The sequence below is a fragment of the Terrapene carolina genome, unplaced genomic scaffold (genome assembly GCF_002925995.2).
Source record: "Terrapene carolina triunguis isolate 2854851 unplaced genomic scaffold, T_m_triunguis-2.0 Scaffold833, whole genome shotgun sequence".
Classification (NCBI taxonomy): domain Eukaryota; kingdom Metazoa; phylum Chordata; order Testudines; family Emydidae; genus Terrapene; species Terrapene triunguis.
Window position 1 is genome coordinate 281602 of NW_020665184.1, and position 18918 is coordinate 300519.

The 18918-nt window shown below is 54.8% G+C and overlaps 1 protein-coding gene across 1 annotated transcript in view; it reads left to right on the forward strand.

Moving 5' to 3' along the window:
• The window catches only part of TNFSF14 (TNF superfamily member 14), a 6580-nt gene extending 1058 nt beyond the window's left edge, over window positions 1–5522 (forward strand). The window contains exons 2-4 of the mRNA XM_024204148.2: window positions 1537–1573; window positions 4595–4636; window positions 5042–5522. Coding sequence (XP_024059916.2) covers window positions 1537–1573; window positions 4595–4636; window positions 5042–5460 — 498 coding nt within the window. The 3' untranslated portion in view covers window positions 5461–5522. The remainder of the gene's footprint in view (window positions 1–1536; window positions 1574–4594; window positions 4637–5041) is intronic.
• The last annotated feature ends 13396 nt before the right edge of the window (window positions 5523–18918 follow it).

An 18918-nucleotide genomic window follows, 5' to 3' on the forward strand; every position in this document is an offset into this window, starting at 1 on the left:
TGTGTGTGTGTGTGTGTGTGTGTGTGTGTGTGTGTGTGTGTGTGTGTAGGTTGGGGTGGCACTCTTGTGTATTACTGTGTGTGTCTGTGTGTGTGAACACCCGGTGTGTGTGTGTACACACCTTATAACATGAGACACATTTCAAGCCACATTGTGCTTGTGGGCGCCCATGCTAGCTGGTTGCAAACATTCCTGTGGAATCTCAAAACTGCTCAGGCCCAGGCCCTGCCGCTGCCCCTCCTGGGGGGTCTCTACAGCGGGAAAATCCAGGGACCGTGTCCAAGCCCCCTCCTTTCAGGGGTCTTCCTTCCACCCCAACAACCAACCCCCTCCACCAACGAGCCCCAAGAACCCCTGCAGAAATCTGCATTGACCATGGGGATCACAGGGGCAGGCAGGAGAACAGGCCGGAGGGGCAGCTAGGGAAGGGGCTGTTCCTCTGGGAGTCTGAATTGCCCCTGCCCTTGTGGGTCTTTTACCTCCCCTACTGGGGGAGCGGATCCCAGCGTGAGCTGGCCTGGCTCGTGCTGCCCTCAAAAACAGTGTTAGAACCTGGGTCAGCTACAAGTGCTTGTAAACTGCATCCTGTTATAAGGGTGGGTTTAAGTTCAGGCACAGAGCCAGGACGCCCGGCTCTGGGAGGGGAGTGGGTTAGAACGGGGGGGCGAGTAAGTAAGTAAGTAGGACTTCTGGGTTCTATCCCCAACTCTGCCCCAAACTTTCAAAAGTGGCTTCCAATTTTCAGTTGCCCAGCAGCCTGAGTTTCATAGCATTTAAGGCCAGCAGGGATCATTAGGTGATCTAGTCTGACCTCCTATTCATCACAGGCCATTACATTTCAGCCAGATATCCCTCTATGAACCCCAAAGATTTTAGTTATGCTGCAGCAGTTCAGTCCTCAATTTCATATATGCCAAGGCTCAGACCCTCACAGGCACTGGAGTTCGGTGTCTAAATACCTTTGAAGGTCTGGGCCCAAGCACCTGAGACTCTAGGCGAGCCCCAGGTTCTCAGCAGCTCACAGAATCAGGCCTGAGGCTTGTCCAGCTGGGCAGCCCATGTCACTGGCAGAATCGTGACAGTGTCTGCACACCCCACGTAGCCAGGTGTCTGATCCTGCCCGGGGCTGAGCCAATCACAGCTCCAGTGGGAGGAAGGTAGGTTGAGCTAGTCGGAAAATGGGGGCGGGGGGGGGGGGGGGATCCACTGGAAATGTCAACCTTTTATTGAAGAAACGAACCCCGGAAATTCTTCAGACAAAACCCAAAAACTATTTGGCTGAAAATGTTCAGGGTTTGGGAGTAGGGGGTTTTTTTTGCTGACAAAAAAAATCAAAAGTTTTCAAGGAAATCAGGCCGTTTCCTTTAAAAAACAAACACCCTTTGGTTTAGTGAAAAGCCCAATGTTTTCAATTGGAAAAAAAAATGCTGATGGAATATTTTCATCCTACTCTGATATGAGGGGTTCAGCCTCTCAGAATGAGTGTGTGTGTGTGTGTGTGTGGCCTTTCTGACAGACTTGTATTTTGTATTCTAGGAGGACGCAGGGGCCATCGCCGAGAAGTCCATTCAAGGTAAATCTCTTCCCCCTTTTGCTAACCCTCAGCTGCCAGCCCACTGAAACACAGACCAGATTTTAAGAGCTCGGTTCTCCCAATGAAGGACAGATTTGTTCCAGAAGCGCGCCGCTACATTACACAGTGTATGTCTACACTGCAATTAAACACCTGCAGGTGACCTGTGTCAGCTGACTCCGGCTCACAGGGCTAGGGCTGCAGGGCTGTTTCATTGTGGGGTAGACGTTTGGGCTCAGGCTGGACCCTGGGCTCTGGGACCTTCCCCTCTTGCCGGGTCTCAGAGTCCGGGCTCCAGTCTGAGCCCAGATGTCTACATGGCTATTTTTAGCCCTGTTGCACAAGCCCCGTGAATCCAAATCAATTGGCCCAGCCTCTGAGACTCGCCGCTGTGTAGACGCACCCAAAGGGACCTAAGTCAAGGCCAGATCTTCAGAGGCACCCGGGGTGCTGACCACTGGAAAATCCATATGTTGGTGCCTAAATGGGAACTGAGCTCTTGTAAATGGGAGTAGCTCAGTTGAGTTCGCACCAGCTGAGGGGTTTGGCCAGGAGAATGAACCAGCCCAACGCAGCTACAATCTCCCAGTGCCTGACAGTGAGCTCCCTTACGCTGCTGTGACCTCGCCAGCGGCGTTACGCCGGTGTCAAAGCGGGGAGAGGAGAATTCACCCATTTATTCCCAAGCAGACGCGGTGGGCCAGATCCTCAGCTGGTGTAAATCAGGATAGCCCTTGTTGACTCCGGTGGAGCAATGCCCGTTTACACCAGCTTGGAATCTGGTTCTAAATTCATCGGTCGACTGATTTGCAATGAACAGTCCCACCAACCCTACCCAGAAGTGAGTTTCCACAAAGCCTAGTGTGACTCCGACAGGGGGTGGGTCTAATCTCTGTTAACGAAGCCCCCTTGTCTCCACCCCCCACCCCATTTCCTCTGGTTAACAGCTCTGCATCAGACCTCCCACGCTAGGGACAGAGATGTGTGCTCGCACAAAGAATTGCAATGGGTTATTTGTAATGGGTTGGTCAACCAAGGTTTATTCATAGCCTCAGGGACTCTCAGGTCGGGCCTCTTGGTGGTTTATATATATAGCCCTTCTTGGTGGCAGGAGGAGGAAAGGAAACTTCTCCTGCTGCGTGACTCTGATGTAATGGATCAGAGTGAGCACTGGGCTACAATTCTCCATCCCTGGGAATTTTTTATTCCAGATGGGCTGTTTTTCTAACATACCTGCTCTAGTTCCAACAGGAACTAATCCAGGGAAGTCCTGTGGCCTGTGTGATACAGGAAGTCAGACTAGATAATCCAAACGATCCCTTCTGGCCTTGGAATCAATGACTCTAGAGTGAGGAGCCGGGGTACCATTCTGCTCTGGGAGCATTTTGCGATGATGTTAATGGCTGCAGGTATTTGGAGGCTGTGCGGCCTAGCGGACAGAGCCTTTGACTGGGAGACCTGGGTTCTATGCCACTGGCCTGCTGGGTGACCTTAGGCAAGTCACGTCCCCTCTTTGTGCCTCAGTTTCCCCTTCTCTATAATGGGAACAATGATACTGACCTCCTTTGTAAAGGCCTGTGGAGTCCACTGATGTAAAGTGGCATATAAGTGAGTTAGGGATGATGATGATATTGACTTGGCAGTGGCACTACGTCTTTAATGTGTTGATTATGTTGGTCAAGAGCACAGTAACGAGGTGGCTAGTGTGTAGGAGCGCCGCTGTCCTCTGCTGGATGGTACCAGAACTGCTCATCTATGTTTCATAGTCCCGACACTGTGAACAGAGATTCTCCTTCAGCTCTTTTTGGAACAGAAATTATGGGTCCTGTCCCTGCTGCTGCTTTCAGGTTCTGAGCATCCCTGTCGTACAGCAAAGCAAGACCCAGGACAGGATGAGGTGGTTTTGATTTGGTACAGCGGGTGGGGGCTGGGGATATTGCCAAGCCAGGGTGGTGGATTTTTATTACAGTAGCGTATACAGTAGTCATGGCTCAGGATCCCAGTGCTAGGTGCTGTACATTATTGACTAGGTGTATTACGGTAGCACCTAGGAGCCTCAGTCATGACCCAGGACTCCATTGTGTTAGGCGCTGTACAATTTAAATACAGAACAAAAAGACAGTTCCTGCCCCAGTGAGCTTACTGCTTTTAGTGCACCAGATCCTCAGCTGGTGCAAATTACAAGAGCTTCCCTGAAGTCAAAGGAGCTCCATTGCTTTGCACCATCTGAGGTTCTGGCCTAGGCAGTTGAATAGTGGCCGTGGGATGGGTTTGGATGGCTCCGCAGCCGTGCTGCACAAAAGAACTTGCAGGCCCAGGCCCTGCTCCTGCAAAAACGCTTCCCCCTAACAGAAAATCTCCTCTTAGCTGCTAGCGGGATGGGGTCTCTGACACATGGCTAAGCAGTTCCAACCCCATCCAGCAGAGGACAGTGGGGCCCAGAGGTGCTAGACGTTTCCCTGCAATACAACGCGAAGCAGCATGTTTGCCTAGCGCATCCTCCCCCGCAACTGCTTTCCGGGGGGGCGGGAGGGGGAGTCTTTTCTGAGCTGGGTGCAGTGAAGCATGCGGCGGGGGGGGGAGGCGCGGTGTGTGTGGAAACGAGACAGAAAGGAAACAGAGAGAGAAATTAAATAGCGGCCCCGATGAAAGTGCAGGCTAGACCCAGTGCGGGGGAGAGTGGAAGGAAGTGGTGACGGGAGGAGGGGGGGGAGGGAAGGAGAGGGGGTTGCGACAGTGAGGGGTGAATGGAATGGGGGCGTAATGGAGTGAGTGGAGGGAACGTGAGGAGGGTGCAATGGAACAAGGCAGATGGGGGACAAGATGAATGTGACATTACTGGGGTGGGGGGGACACAGGGCACCGTTGCTTTACATTGGAGGGTGAGTCCCAGTTCAGATCCAGGGCCATCTCCAGAACTCAGCCCCAGGCAGTTCTTCCCCAGCCCACGCTGGGGACAGGACTCGGAACTGGGCTGATCTCACAGCTGGGCCTTTGGTTGTTTGTTTGTCTCATTTGCAGACCGGAAACTTCACGCTGAGAAGCCAGCAGCTCATGTCTTGGGTAGGTTGAAGTCCTCGTTAACCCTACATAGTCTGCTACCTCTGTTGTAGAGGGGCGTGGTTAGAGCAGTGGGGGATGGGATCAGGACTCCTGGGTTCGGTTCCTAGCTGTGGGAGGGGAGTGGGGTCCAGTGATTAGAGCAGTGAAGGAGGATGGGGTCAGGACTCCTGGGTTCTATTCTTAGCTCTGGAAAGGATGTGGGGTCCAGTGATTAGAGCAAGGGGGGATGGGGCCAGGACTCCTGGGTTCTCTTCCTAGCTCTAGGAGGGATGTGGGGTCTAGTGATTAGAGCAGGGGAGGATGGGGCCAGGACTCCAGGGTTCTCTTCCCAGTTATGCCTCCTTCTGGGCTGAGACCCAGGGAGGGAGCTGAGGCCTGACATGTTGTGGGCATCGTGTTCCCCAGGTGCAGCCTTCACCACCTCTGGGAACGGTTCTCTGCAGTGGGAACACAGTAAGGACTGGGCTTTCCTGCATGACATGCGTTACCAGGGCGGCTCCCTGGTCTGCATCAAGCCCGGCTACTATTACATCTACTCCAAGATCCATCTCATGGCGCAGAGTTGCTCTCAGCAGGACCAGAATTCCGTTATCTATCATAGCATCTATAAGAAGACCCCCAGGTATGTCGAGGAGATGAAACTTGTGGAGAACCTGATCCTTTTCTGCGATGGGAAGGACAGCAGGTTCTGGCGGCAAAACAGCTTCCTCGGAGGAATCTTCCACCTGGAGGAGGAGGAGCAGATTTACGTCAAGGTGTCACAGAGACAGATGCTACAGATCAGAGACGGCACCAGGTCTTATTTTGGCACCTTCATGATCTGAGCAGGCCCTTCCCAGAGCCGCAACTGCTGGGTTTGGGGTTGAGGCCTTGTGCTTTTTAATCTGCCACTGATATGGTTTTCCTACGTGGACCATCCCTCTGACCCAGCACCCCCCAAAATACTGTTGCACCTTCCCGGTCTAATATGCTCCCCAGACTGGATCCAGTTCTTGAGGTTAACTTCAGAGGCTGGTCACAGAGCGCAGAAGAAGGAAGGGTGGCCTTCCAGTTGAGGCGTTGTACTAGGAATCCGGACTCCGGGGGCCTCGTCCCCTAGCTCTGCTACTGACTTGCTGTGTGACCTCAGTCCAGACACTTTCTCTCTGTATGGCTTGCTGCACAAAAATGCCACCTCACGAGGGTATCCCGAAGCTTAAACTGCATGGAGTGCTTTGGACGGAAGATACTCTAGTAAGCAGTAGGTCGGTCCAGGGGGAGGTCACTGAACTGGGAGTCAGGACTCCTGGGTTCTAGTCTCGCTCTGGGAGAGGCAGCTGGATCGAGCAGTTTGCTCAGGGGAGACTGGGAGTCAGGACTCCTGGGTTCTATCCCCAGCTCTGCCACCCACCTGCTGTGAAACCATGCCTTTCTGTACCTCCATGTCCCTAGCTGCAAAAAAGGGATGCTGGTTCTCCCTTACCTTTATGTTACAGGCCATAATGCTGTCCCCTGCGTAGCTGGCCACTGTCCCTCCGTCAGGTCCAGCGGGTTTTCAAATAGCTTTGAAAGTGGAGAGACAAAGAAACTGGCTACCACAAGGGACTATGGGACATTTTGTCTCCAGGTCGCCAAGGCCGGCCGACCCTCAGCCACTGTCTATCAGTGTAACTTCAATCATTCCATGCTTGTTTGTGCCAGCTGACCGGGTGTTGGAGGGAGGGAAGTGTATTTAATTGGCTTGCCGTTCTGCTTAGCAACTGATGGTGCTTGACGGGATCAAATCCTGCAGTTCCCTTTGCTCATGGAGAAGATCCTGATTCGGGCACCTCCCTTTGAGGGTCTTGCCTGAGGAGTCTGCCCGAGGAAGAGCGTCAGAGAGCCATCTCGTCAGCTGGTGCAAATCAGCGTGGCTGCGATGGAGCAATGCCAGCTTATCCCTGCTGAGGATCGGGCCCTCGCTATTTAGCCCTGCGTCTCCGCCCTTGGCGAGAACGGGCCAAGTTCTCCTCTCACGCGCTGCGGTGTAAATCCGGAGGAAGTTCGTGGAAGCGGCACTGATGTAAGACTTACCCGAGGGGAGGATCCTGCGTAACGGGCCCAGATCTCCGGCGGGGAGACGTTAGTGTCGATCCATCGGAGTCCTTGAGGCGAAGCGGATTTCCAGTCGCTGGGGATGTGGCCCGGCTCCCGCCATTCCCTTGCTGCTTTATGTGCTGTGAATGTATGTAAGTGTGTGCACCTATTTATTTTCCAATAAGTATTCCCTGATATTCAGGGAGCCGCTGTATCTAATGGTTATTTATCCATTACCCCAGGGCCACTGGGCATGTTTGGGACGGGGGGGAGGGGGCAGAATTTGATTTTTTTGTTGTTGATAATTTGATGGATGATATTGATGTTTATTTTAGACATTTAAATTTTTTTTAATGAATGTAAATGTTCACAATGGTGCAAAATTACGGGTAGCTTTTCCCCCCCTGTTCTTATTGGTTTCAATGTTCAGAGTTGGGAGACACGGGGAGGCGGGGGGAGGCAATTATTTAACTAAGTAGGGGTTGAGATTTCAACTGTTAAAGCTTTATAACGGTTCAATCACAAATGGTCAAACATCGCGTGTCAAAATATACGAAGTAAATGGCCTGAAATCAAACCCCAATACGTTCTCAGGCAGCATTTTTTCTCACTTTGCCCATCTGTAAATTTCTATGGTTACCAATGGGAATATCTTTTGTCATCGGTTTGTGGGTGTGTACGGTGAAATTGACGTTTACTGACAGAGATAAAAATCGAATCCTTCCAAGCCTTGGATGCCGCCTCCCTAGGGGACATGGGAGGCTGTGGGCCTGTCTCCCACAGGACCTGCCACACACGCCCTTACCCTTAAAGAGCAGGCCCCCCTGCTACAGACCCCTCTGCCCTGCTTTCTGCTCTCGGGAGGGCAATGTTTGCATTGATCAGAGTTGCACCGTTCCCTACCTGAGTTTGGAGCACTCTGGGGGCTGCGCCGGCTCTGACAGATGTTCGGGGCAGGAGGTGAGTCAGAGCTGAGCTCTGGGATTCTGGGCTAATAGGCTGCAGTGCCTGGGTCTGGGAGGAAGCGCACTCTTAATGTGATAGTGGGCTGGGCATTGGGACTCCTGGGTTCTAGTCACGGCTCCGGGGGGGGGGGGGGGGGGGTCTAGTGGTTAGAGCAGAGGGTCCTGGGTTCTATTCCCAGCTTGAATAAGGACTCTTGGGTTCGACTTCCCGCTGTGGGAGAGGAGTGGAGCCTAAGCCAACAGGAGCTGGGGGAGTCAGGATTCCCAGATTCTGTTCCTAGCTCTGCCATCGGTTTTCCATGTAATCTACCTCCCTGGGCCCGATCTGGCTTCCATTGAAGTAACTGGCAAATCTGCTGTTAAATTCAGTGGGAGCAGCTGTGGGGTTAATCGGTGTCGGTAAAGCACCTGGAGCCCCCAAAGGGACAGAGCAAAGACTGGTCACTGCCGTGTAAAAATTACCTGTAGCTCGTCTGCCGAGCTTCGAAATAAAATGAGTTCTCTCGTCGGCCCTGTGTGATGCGACTGCGCTGAAGTAAAAGTCCCTGCTTGAGACCTAGGGCCAGACTCCCGGCTGGTGCAAATCGGCATTGCTCCATGGGAGCCAATGGGGCCAGATCCCCACCCCGCTGGTGTAAATCAGTGTCGCGCCATTGAAGTCAGCTGAGGATTTCCAACAGGCGCTGCAGTTGTGTTACCCCACCGCCAGCAGCCCGCTGCCTCATTCTCACTCCCACCGGAGCAAGGGTGGCGTAATGTCACTGGAATGACCCTGGTGTCGATGGGAGAAGGATCAGGCCTTGCATCTGCTCTGGAGAGGTAGCTCTCACATCCCCTGGTGGAAATGAGTAACTCCCTTAGAAAACAGTGGGGTTAGCCTCAGGCCCAGGCTCCAGCAACCTACAAGAGTTTCCAGCATCCCAGCTGGAGTAAATCAACAGAGGCCCATTTGCACTAGCTGGGGATCCGGCCCGTGGGTCCCAAAGCTCCCTGGGACTAACCTGACCTTTTATTCAACCCGAGGTTTCAGTTTTATTTGATGCATCAGCTTCTGCTCTCGGTGACACCATCGTGAATCTGGAATGACTCCACCGAAGTCCATTTATACTGAGAGACGCCAGCGTAACAGATTTACACCCGGTGTTAGTGGGAGAGCAGACTTTGGCCCTCAGTCTAGAGGGTTTGTTCACCCAGCTCTGAAATGCAGCCCTTTCTGGGGTGGGCCACAGGGCAGCTATTCGATCGCACACCACAATCCTCCAGGGCAGTTTCGGTTAGGAAACGAAGAAGAATCCAAATGACAGGGGACCTTTTAAAAAGGCTGAGTGGAAAAACCTGGGGGGGCATTTGGCCAGCGTGCAGAGGGTCTGCGCCCCCTCAACATGCACCGTAGGAATGTTTAATGACCACAAGCGGTCAGGAGCTGGGTTTTACACCTCCTCCGAAACGCAGCGTCTCTTGCTACCACACTGGGGCCCTGGGTTCTGCACTGACTCAGTGGAAACCACCCACCCCAGCTTTCTATGCTTTCTGCAGTGGTCTCCCATCCAAGCACGTACGAGCTGGGAGCCTGCTGAGTTAATGAGAGCCTAGCACAGGCTCACGTCCCTGGGGACCACTCTGCAGCCTCAGCCATGACCACAAACTGACCTGGCCTGGGCCTGCACCCTGCTCTCAGAGAGTGAGTTAACTGGGCAACCAACCGAGCTAGCGCAGAGCAGGGCCAGGGCAGGGTACTCACTGTCTGCACCGCTACAGACTCAGAGCAAAAAGCAACAGCCTTATGGCTAAGGTGAAGGCTGTGAATGGGGCCTCCAGGGTTCTAGCCCCAGCTCTGGAGGAGGAGTGGGGTCTAGTGGTTAGAGGAAGGGGGCTAGGAGTCAGGATTCTTGGGGTGCATTCCCAGGGATAGACAGCATAAGTCCCTGTGTGTCAAGACTCCTGGGTTCTCTTTCCTGCTCAGGGTGGAAGTGTGAGCAGGGAGGGAACTGGGAACTCTCCTTTAGCAGGGAAGCAGCATGGCCTAGTGAGTAGGCCTGGGTCTCAGGAGACCTGGATTCTATTCCCAGCTGCACTGCTGGGCAAACTTGGGCAGGTCACATTAGTGCTGCGTGCCTCAGTTTCCCCACCTGTAAAATAGGGATAATGAGACTATGCAAAGTGCTTTGAGAGCTGCGGATGAAGTGATTAGCTCCAGTGCGGGAGGCTTTAGGGAGCTGCGGATGATGGCTACAGTCCCCACTCCTGACCTGAGGGCTGAATGGGTCTGAGAATGCTTCCTGCACGGTCCACGGTTTTCCGAGATCCGGGGGTGCCAGAGATGAGAAGCCCGTTATGCACCGGGCCCCTGGCTGTGATGGAAACGCTCGGCAGCGTGCACTCTGCTGTCTCGCATGCGCTTGCTTATCTGGCCCTCTAGGTCACACCACATGAGAGCAGGAGGATTTCCTGACTGCTGCAAGCCATGGCCAGATACGGCTCTGCATCAGCTCCTGCAGCCGGAGCTCAGGGGCTGTGGCTCAGTGGCACTGAAAAAGGGGCATGTGGACACAGCAGGGGGAGAGCCCAGCTCAGGGGGAGAATGGCACGAAGCCAAGTCATGGCTGGCCCATTGTCTGGGGTACCAGGGTGGCCTGTCCTTTGAGGGACAGGAGGCCTGGAGCAAGGGACCCCGCCTTGTGGAGCAATTAGTCACCTCCCAGCCTAAGAGGGCTGCGGCTAGGTGACAGCCTGAAACACCTGGGCCTCGTAAAAGGGCGGGGAAAACTCCAAGGGGGAGAGCACCACCCAGCGCAATGTCGCGTGCTGGGCTTCTGCAGAAGAGAAAGAGACAGGGCGCCATCCAGAGCCACAGAGCCTGAACGCTAACCCTCTGGGAACTGAGCCCCGCAGGGGAGCTGAAGAGGAGCCCACGTGGGGTGAAAGGACTTGTAGTTTGTTTGGCTTTTAGTTATCCTGAACTCTGGGAGTACCCGCACTGGAGGGCCGAGCCACGTGAATCTCTGGGAGAGACAAAACCTGGGGGAGGGGAAACTGAGGCAGGGATGCTGTGCTTGGCCAACAGAGGCTGCTACGGGGCAGCCATGCCCTATGACAGTCAGCATTAGGAGGGAAATCTGGTCAAGTGGTTACAGGGCTTACGAGTCAGGACACATTGATTCCAAGCCTGGGTCTAGTGGTTACAGCAGGTGCTCTGGGTGTCAGGACTCCTGGGTTCTATGCCCAGCTCTGGAAGGGCAGTGGGGTCTAGTGGCTAGAGCCAGGACTCCTGGGCTCTACACCCAGCTACTAACTCAGCATGTGACCTTGTACAAGTGACTTCCTCTGGCTGCGCCTCAATTTCGCCATTTGTAGCCCAAGGACACTAATACTGTCCTACAATGTGGAGGTGAAATAACCTAGAGAAGTGCAAAGGAGCGTAACAAAACCGCCCGCAGCCCACTTAGGACTTTGCCTGTGTGATTGCCTGCTGCTAGCTTTAAGAGCACAGGAGAATCTCCCTTTGCTGGCAGGTGTTTGGAGTCTGACACCCACCTTTGCGGTTTTGTTTGAATCCAGAAGAGGGCGGTGGAGTCACACATGCTCACTTGCACACCCATTGCTCAGTTCATGACAGTATTGCAGAGAGCAGAGGGCTCACACACACACACAACATTACAGTATCGTTAGTAACAGAGGAATTGCCAGAGTGGATCAGATTCGAGCACGATCTGGTCCATTTCCACACATTTTTTTATTTAAAAAAAAATGTATAGGAAATTTTGAAATGGAAATTAATTTCCAGCCGAAAAACTTTATTCTGCAAATGTCAAAGCAGAATGTTTGGGGGGTTTTAGGACTGTCTTTGTTTGGTTTTGTTGCAGCCAAAAAATTTTAGCATAACCGACTCAACCTCACGAAATGGCTCGGCGTCTGCAATCTGCATTTTTCAACCACAACGGTTTCAGCTGAAAACTTTCACTCAGCTACAGGGCCGAGTCCAGTCCCCCACGAGCCTCGTGAAGCTGACGGCACCGTCAGTGGAGCACACTGCCTCGCCTGCAGTGGGAGGCTGAGTCCCAGTGCCCGCGTCCCATTCCCAGTTCTGCCAGTGACCTTGGGTAAACCTCTGTGCCTCAGTTTCTCCCGCTGAAAACCAGGCATCCGATAGTATTCTCTAGTTTGACCACAGCTTAATCAGAGAGCTTAAGGCCAGAAGAGACTCTCAGATCACCAAATCGGAGATGGGCCTGAGAATTTCACCTCCTTGCCCCGTTTTGAGCCCAAGAGCTTGTGTTTGACTAAAGCATCTCCCAGCGAGGCCTCCAGTCTGGATTGAGAGCCAGCGGGAGAGGTCCTGCTCCCATTGGGCGCTTGTTTCAATGGTTATTGGGACCACTGATGTCACCTAGGTAGAAAATGGAAACGAATTCTCTGACCTAGATCATACAGAAGGTCAGATTAGATGATCCCGCTTTAGGATCTATTATTCTACTCAGGCGTGGATTTGCATTCAAGATGCTTGATGCTGCTGGCTACAGACTAGAAGGGGAAGCCCCTGTCTAAAGAGGATTCAGCATTAAGAGATGCACCTCAGCCTGGGAACCAATCCAACCTGAGGAGGCGGTGCAGGGTGGGGGCGGCTCTCCCCTCCCCACCGACAGCTGAGTCTCTGTGCCAAAGCAACAGGCGCTGCCATGGGAAATGAAACTGACTTGAAAGAAGAGTTTGGGTGGCTGTGGGTGTGATAAGCATCGGGGAAGTAGCGTTACAGTAAAAGAAACAGTGCCGGGTTACTCAGCGCTGCAAACCCACAGGCCCGGGGGGGAGCGGGCACCTACAGGTGGGATATTTATAACAATGAAATGGCAAAATTCAGAGCCCGCAAGTGGGAAGAAAGAAAAATAATCAAAGCAAGATGGCTCTTGTTTGTGTAGAGAATGACTCTAAGCAGCTGAGAACTTTGAGTGGCAGCGTGGTCCACTGGGTGATGGGCTGGGGGACTATCCCCAGCACTGGGAAGGGAGAGGAGTGGGATCTAGTGTTTAGAGCAGGGGGGGCTGGGAGACAGGACTCCTGGGTTCTATCCTGGCTGGGGGGAGAGTGGGGACTAGTGGTTAGAGTGGGGTGGCTGAGAGCCAGGATGCCTGGGTTCTATCCTGGCTGTGAGACGGAAGATGGGTCTAGTGGTTAGAGGGGGCTGGGAATCAGGATGCCTCGGTTCTTTACTCACTGCATGACCTTGGACTTCCCCTCTCTGTGCCTCAGTTTCCCCATCTGTAACCTGGAGACAACCTGGTCTATCTCCCAGGGGAGCTGTGATATCTATGTGCAGAAGCTGGTAGTGTGAATCCTGGCATTAGTGCAACATGCCACATACTGGTGAAACCTGCACTACCTGAGCATGCTGGGCTGGGGGTGGGCTTGGGTTGCCACGGGCTGGTTTTTGCCCAGCCTGGCCAGTTTTTCTACTGCCTTGCCGGTTGCCAGTGAAAAGAGGGAAGGTGCCGAGTGTTTTGCTGTGTACACATGGCAATCGTAACGACTGGCCTCACACGTCGCAGCTGGGAGCATGCCAGGCCCTCACCTGCTGTTGCCGAAACCGCGGCGACTCCTGGGAGCGGCTGGGAAGTGGGACAGATCCATCCCTGAGGGTGAGCCTCACCAGCCGGGAAGGGAAGGGAAGGCGCAAGGTGAGGGAAGCTGGGGCTCCTGGGAGGGGACAATAGAGGGGGTCTTGCAACCGTGCTGTCAGGGGTCTCAACGCCAGCCGTAGAAAAGCTGACACAAGGCCGGCCCTAGACCAATGGTGCCCCAGGAGAGGAGTGTCTTTGGCGCCCCCCCCCAGCTCCATTTGTTGAACTTTTGAATCCCTTATTTTTTATTGCATTGGGAGCCCCTTTCACACTGTTGCAGCACGATTTATCCCGGTCGTAGAAGACGATATATTTGCATGCAAGAATCTGTAAACAACCAAAACAGCACCCCCAGCCCGGCGCCCCCCAAGTCCAGCCACCGTGTTCCATTAAATAAAACCAGGGACTTCAATACGCGCCTGGCGGTGGAATCCCAGAGTCCTCCTCGAGGAGGGGGCATTTACTAACCAAAGCAGCCACCCAGCTCGCGTTCCACTTTGTCTCTCTTGTTACCACCCAGCCACCACACAGTGACTGCTAGTGGCTGAATGTGGTACTGCAGGCAAACGCCATAGCACATTGCAAGCTTCTGTCGAGGATAGGGCATGACGGGGGGTGAAGAGGGAAAGACCAATGTCTTGCTCTTGCTTTTGGGGGGCCCAGTGGCCAGGGTCACCTGTCCCTAAATCCGACCCTGAGCTGATGCCAAGGGTCAGTGTGGTGCCAGGCAGACTCCCGCGGCTCCTCCATCACTCGTGGGGCTTGTGTGCGTCTTGTTCTGCTGCACCCGGGCTTTCGCTGCAGCCTCGATGGCCTGTGGCTGCCTCGACCTACTTTAGGCACCGGAGGGTTTGCCGGCAGAAGCAGAACCACGGGCTGTGGGTGATTCTGCGAATCCCTTATCTCGGCCGCGCCTGCGATGGAGGTAGGCCTCGCTGATCGCGCTGCCTCCTGGCTGTTTGTGGAGCTCTCGAGCTGCTGCTGAAGCGAGACGGGGAAGATGGATCTTCAAGATAAGGGGCAAGAGAAAGAGAGAGAGAACCCAGGTCCCAGCCGCTCGGGTCATTAACGCTCCATTGGGGTTTTACCAGAGCGTGGGGCTGTGTTCACACCTGGTCATACTACATTTCCCCCTGAGTCCGCTTCAGTTCCTGTCTTAAACAGTGGTGCTGCATTGCCAGGTGCCGTCCTACAGCTGCTACGTCCCACCCCAGAGGCAGCTGCATTTCAGCCCTTGGGTGCGCAATCCCTGTGCAGTGGTGTTGTGTGGCTGCTGGACAGCTGCCACACGAACCCCCCACCCCAGAAGCAGATACATTTCAGTGGCATATAAACCAACTCCCACCTCAAACTAACCACTAGACAGCACTCCCTCCCAGAGCCTGGGAGAGAACCCAGGTGTCCTGACTCTCAGACCCCCCCTTCCCGCCTCTAGACCCCCCCCCTCCCGCCTCGCCTCTAGACCCCACTCCCCTTCTTGAGCCAGGGACAGAACCCCAGAGTCCTGGCTCCCAGCCCCTCCTTCTCTGACCACTAGACCCACTGCCCTCCCACAGCTGGGAAGAGGACGCAGGTGTCCTGATTCCCATATTCCCGGCCGTGCGGCACAGGGCCCTGGATTCCCCCAGTCCCCGGTGCAGCGTGGGGCCTGCTGGGAGGCAGGGAAAGGCCGGCTTTTCCCCCTGGCACTTGACATCAGTTTCCAGCCCCCGCCTCTGCTGCTAGCAAATTTCTGGAGGAGGGGAAATTGACAGGGCAGGGGCCTTTCGGGGCCATGGCCCCCGGGGGATGGGGATGGGGTTGGAGGAGGGAATATACAACCACGCGGCTGCGATGATATCGGGCCGCTGTGCTTGGAAACGACTTGCTGGGGCTGCTCTGATCTGTGCTGGGGCGTGGGTGGGGGAGGGGAGCCGGGTTTCCGAGCAGAAATGCTCTAAACAGGAAGTTTACTCTCTTCAAAGGGAAAGCGGCTAGATCAGAGCAAGAGCAACTGGGCGGCCATGGAGATTTCAGACGCTCCCTGACGGGTGGAATCTTCCTTCTGCTGGTGGCTCCCGCGTGGGGGGTGTCCCCGAGGCCAAGTCCCTGGGGTGAGGCCCCAAGGCCCACGGGTTACATGCCTACGTACCCGTGAGGATCTGGGACTAAGAGCCCACAGCATGATGCTATGTTGCAAGGGGAAGGCACATGGGCACAGCCCACACGGTTGAGCTGGCCCCAGCCTGCAAGACACTGTCGGAAACCAGCTGTGTGTGTCTGTGTGTCCGTGTCCTTGCTGCCCCCTGCTGGAGGGATTTAGGCCTGGGGTAGTGGTGGCGGTGGGGGTGGGTGTAAACCGCTGCCCTCTACTGGAAAGGAATGAGAACAGCTCCCCTGTGTGTGCTATAGGCAGGGCCCTACCAAATTCACGGTCAATTTCACGGTCTTGGGATTTTAACAATCGTAAATTTCATGAGTTCAGCTATTTAAATCTGAAATTTCACGGTGTTGTAATTGTAGGGGTCCTGACCCAAAAAGGAGTTGGGGGGGGGCACAAGGTTATTGTGGGGGGCGGGGTTGTGATACTGCTACCCTTACTTCTGCGCAGGGCCGGCCCTAGCCATTCTGGGGCCCTACGCAGCCCTCCCACGCGTGGGGTGGGGGGAACTCCGCAGGGGTGGGCTGGCCCAGGCCTCCGTGGCAGTGGGAGCTGGCTTGGGGGGCGGGGGGAACCGCCCCCCCAGCACTCGCCAGTGGCGTGGCTGGAGCCGGGTTGCTACACTTCCTGCCGCCGGCAGTGAGTGCAGGCCCGACCCTGGGGGAGTGGGGCGGGGCTGGGGCGGAGCAGGGGCGGGGGCCATGGGGAAGAGGCGGAGCAGAGGCTGGAGCAGCACGCAGCTGCGTAGGGCACCAGGAAACTTGGTGCCCCATATTTCCTGATGCCCTACGCAGCTGCGTACTTTGCATACGGGTAGGGCCGGCGCTGCTGCTGCTGGCGGCGGCACTGCCTTCAGAACTGGGCGCCCGGCCAACAGTCGCTGGTCTCTGGCCGCCCAGCTCTGAAGGCAGCGCAGAAGTAAGGGTGGCAATACCGCGACCCCCTTAAAATAAGCTTGCGACCCCCCCTGCAGCTCCCTTGTGGGGCAGGACCCCCAATTTGAGAAACTCTGGTCTCCCCTGTGAAAGGTCTTTTGTGTGCTCTGACCCTATATTATACAGATTTCACGGGGGAAGAGCAGATGTCACGCTCCGTGACGCGTTTTCATGGCTGTGAATTTGGTAGGGCCCTAGCTATAGGGTCAATGCTGCTAAGAGCGTCCCCTTTAGCCTGTGTGGCAGGAGCTGGGTTCCAGCCCGGCTGCCACTGGGAAGTTCTGAGCATGGTCTGCCGGTAGTTTAGTGACTGACTGGCACCTCTCTCCCTGCAAGGAAATTCCCTGATTGCCCCAGGTTAAAAAAACCCAAAGTAGCAGCAATTTCACCAGCACCGAGTACCTTCCCTGCTCTGTCAGGGCCCCATTTCCACCTCTGTTTGTCTGTCCATCCATCCACCCTCTTGCTATCTATCCATTCTAGCCATCTAGCTACCTAGCCATCCATTTGTCTGTTCATCCATCTCACTATTCACCTGCCACTCTAAGCTGCCTGGGGGGGGGGGGATTTTCAGAGGTACGGCTGGGACATGGGCCCCCCCAGAAAGCAAGAACAAGACACTATCATCTCCCTCTTCACGCCGTATCCTCGACAGAAGCTTGCAACGTGCTGTGGCCCTCTTGAGGCATTTGCCTGCAGTACCTCACTCAGCCACTAACAGTCACTGTCTGGTAACAAGGGAGACAAAGGTGGAACTCAAGCTGTGATGATTCCACAGCTGAGCGCGTGTTGAAGTCCCTGGCTTTATTTAATGTAACACAGTGGCCGGCAGCAGCGGGATTGAACCCAGGAGCTCTGAGTATGAAAGCATGCGGGTCTACGGCTCATCATCCTCCATGAGCAGCACTGCCACTAGAGGGTGCCGGAGGGCCCTGCTGATTTACTCTGCCATACATTAAGTCTCTCCTCCCGCACACCCCGGTGTGTGAGTTCCGCTCAGATCTGGGTACTCGCGTGCCCTGGGAAGGATCAACACAGTTGCTCCTCCCCAGGTTTCAAGTTTAGACGCCAAAGTCGTTTTTAAGCTGTGTACGACCCTGGAGATTTAAATGTGCAGGAAGGGGGCGGAGGGGGGGGTGTCTTTCATACGCGCCGACTCTGTGGCTGCTCCAGGGCTCAAACACCCATGGAAAAAAAATAGTGGGTGCTCAGCCCACACCAGTCACAGCTGTTCGGTGGGGGCACCGATCAGCTGTTTGGCAGCTGGCAGGAGGTGCTCAGGGAAGGGCAGAGAGCAGCAAGCAGCAGACAGGGGGACCCCCGCGGGGAAGTAGGCGGAGCAGGGGTGGGAAGAGGCGGAGTGAGGGTGGAGCCTCAGGGTAATGGGCGGAGTGGGGGTGGGGCCTCGGGACAGAGTGAGGGGTGAAGCACCCACCAGGAAAAATAAAATTCAGCCCCTGTGGTGTCTTTGCCAGGGACTCAGTGGCACTTGGCACAGCCCCCCATGCTTAAGTGATCCTGAGAGCCTAAGTGACATTAAAGATCTATAAAGGACATGGGTAGAGCCACCTCCCGGACAATGCTGCCTCCCTGGGCGGTGCTCAGCTGGTGGAGGGGAGGACTCAGGGGCGTGGCTTTTCTCTGTTTCTCACAGGAGGACATTGGGAGGAGTGATGAGCATGAGTTAGAGCAGCCCTGAGGCTGCTCTAACTTTGACCAAGTACCAGCCACAGCCTAAAGAATAGAGGGGCCAACAGAGTCTCAGGGATTCCTTGTTTGTGTCCATCTGTCCCTTGCCTTATAGTTAGATTGTCAGCTCTCTGGGGGCAGGGGCTGTGTCTGTACATGGGGGTCCTGAGCCATGACTGGGGCTCCGAGGTGCTACCGTAATATACCTAATAAATAACATACAGTGCCTAGCACAGTGAGGTCCTGGGCTGTGATGAGAGTGCGTGGGTGCTACCCTAATACACTTAATAAATAATGTACAGTGCCTAGCACCATGGGGTGTCCTGGTCCATGGCTGCCGCTCCTAGGCGCTACAATAATACAAATAACAACTAGGGAACTCAAAGATGGTTTAAAGCCTTTTTAACCCTCCACAAGCCCAGGACCAGAGTAACCAAGAAGCAGCCCCCCCCAGGGCTGTTTGCAGGGGTGGATTTAGCGGCCATTGTGCTCCCCGCTCAGCGATCCCCACCGTCCTAAGCGTCTGTTAGCCTGTGCTGTCTCCTCCCTGCAGCCTTGCGAGCTGGCAATCTGTGCTTTGCAATAGTGAAAGTAGCACGCAGCCCCCTCCAGCTATGAGTCAGGATCGGAGAGCTGAATATTTTTTACAGTTGTGCGATTAGCGCCTGGGATCTTGTGAAGTGCAGCTTCAAAGCCCACCTCCCCCTGTCCTGCCAACGCCTGCCTCTTCCACAGCAGGGCCTGTATTTCAAAGGCAAGAGGTGGGAGGGCGCGGTCAGGGCCGCGCGCCGGAGTCTCATCTTGATGTGAGTCACAGGCTTTTTCTTCTGGTTTAGGAAAAGGAAAAAGCTTTGGTGTTTGACAATGGAAGGTTTTCTTACTT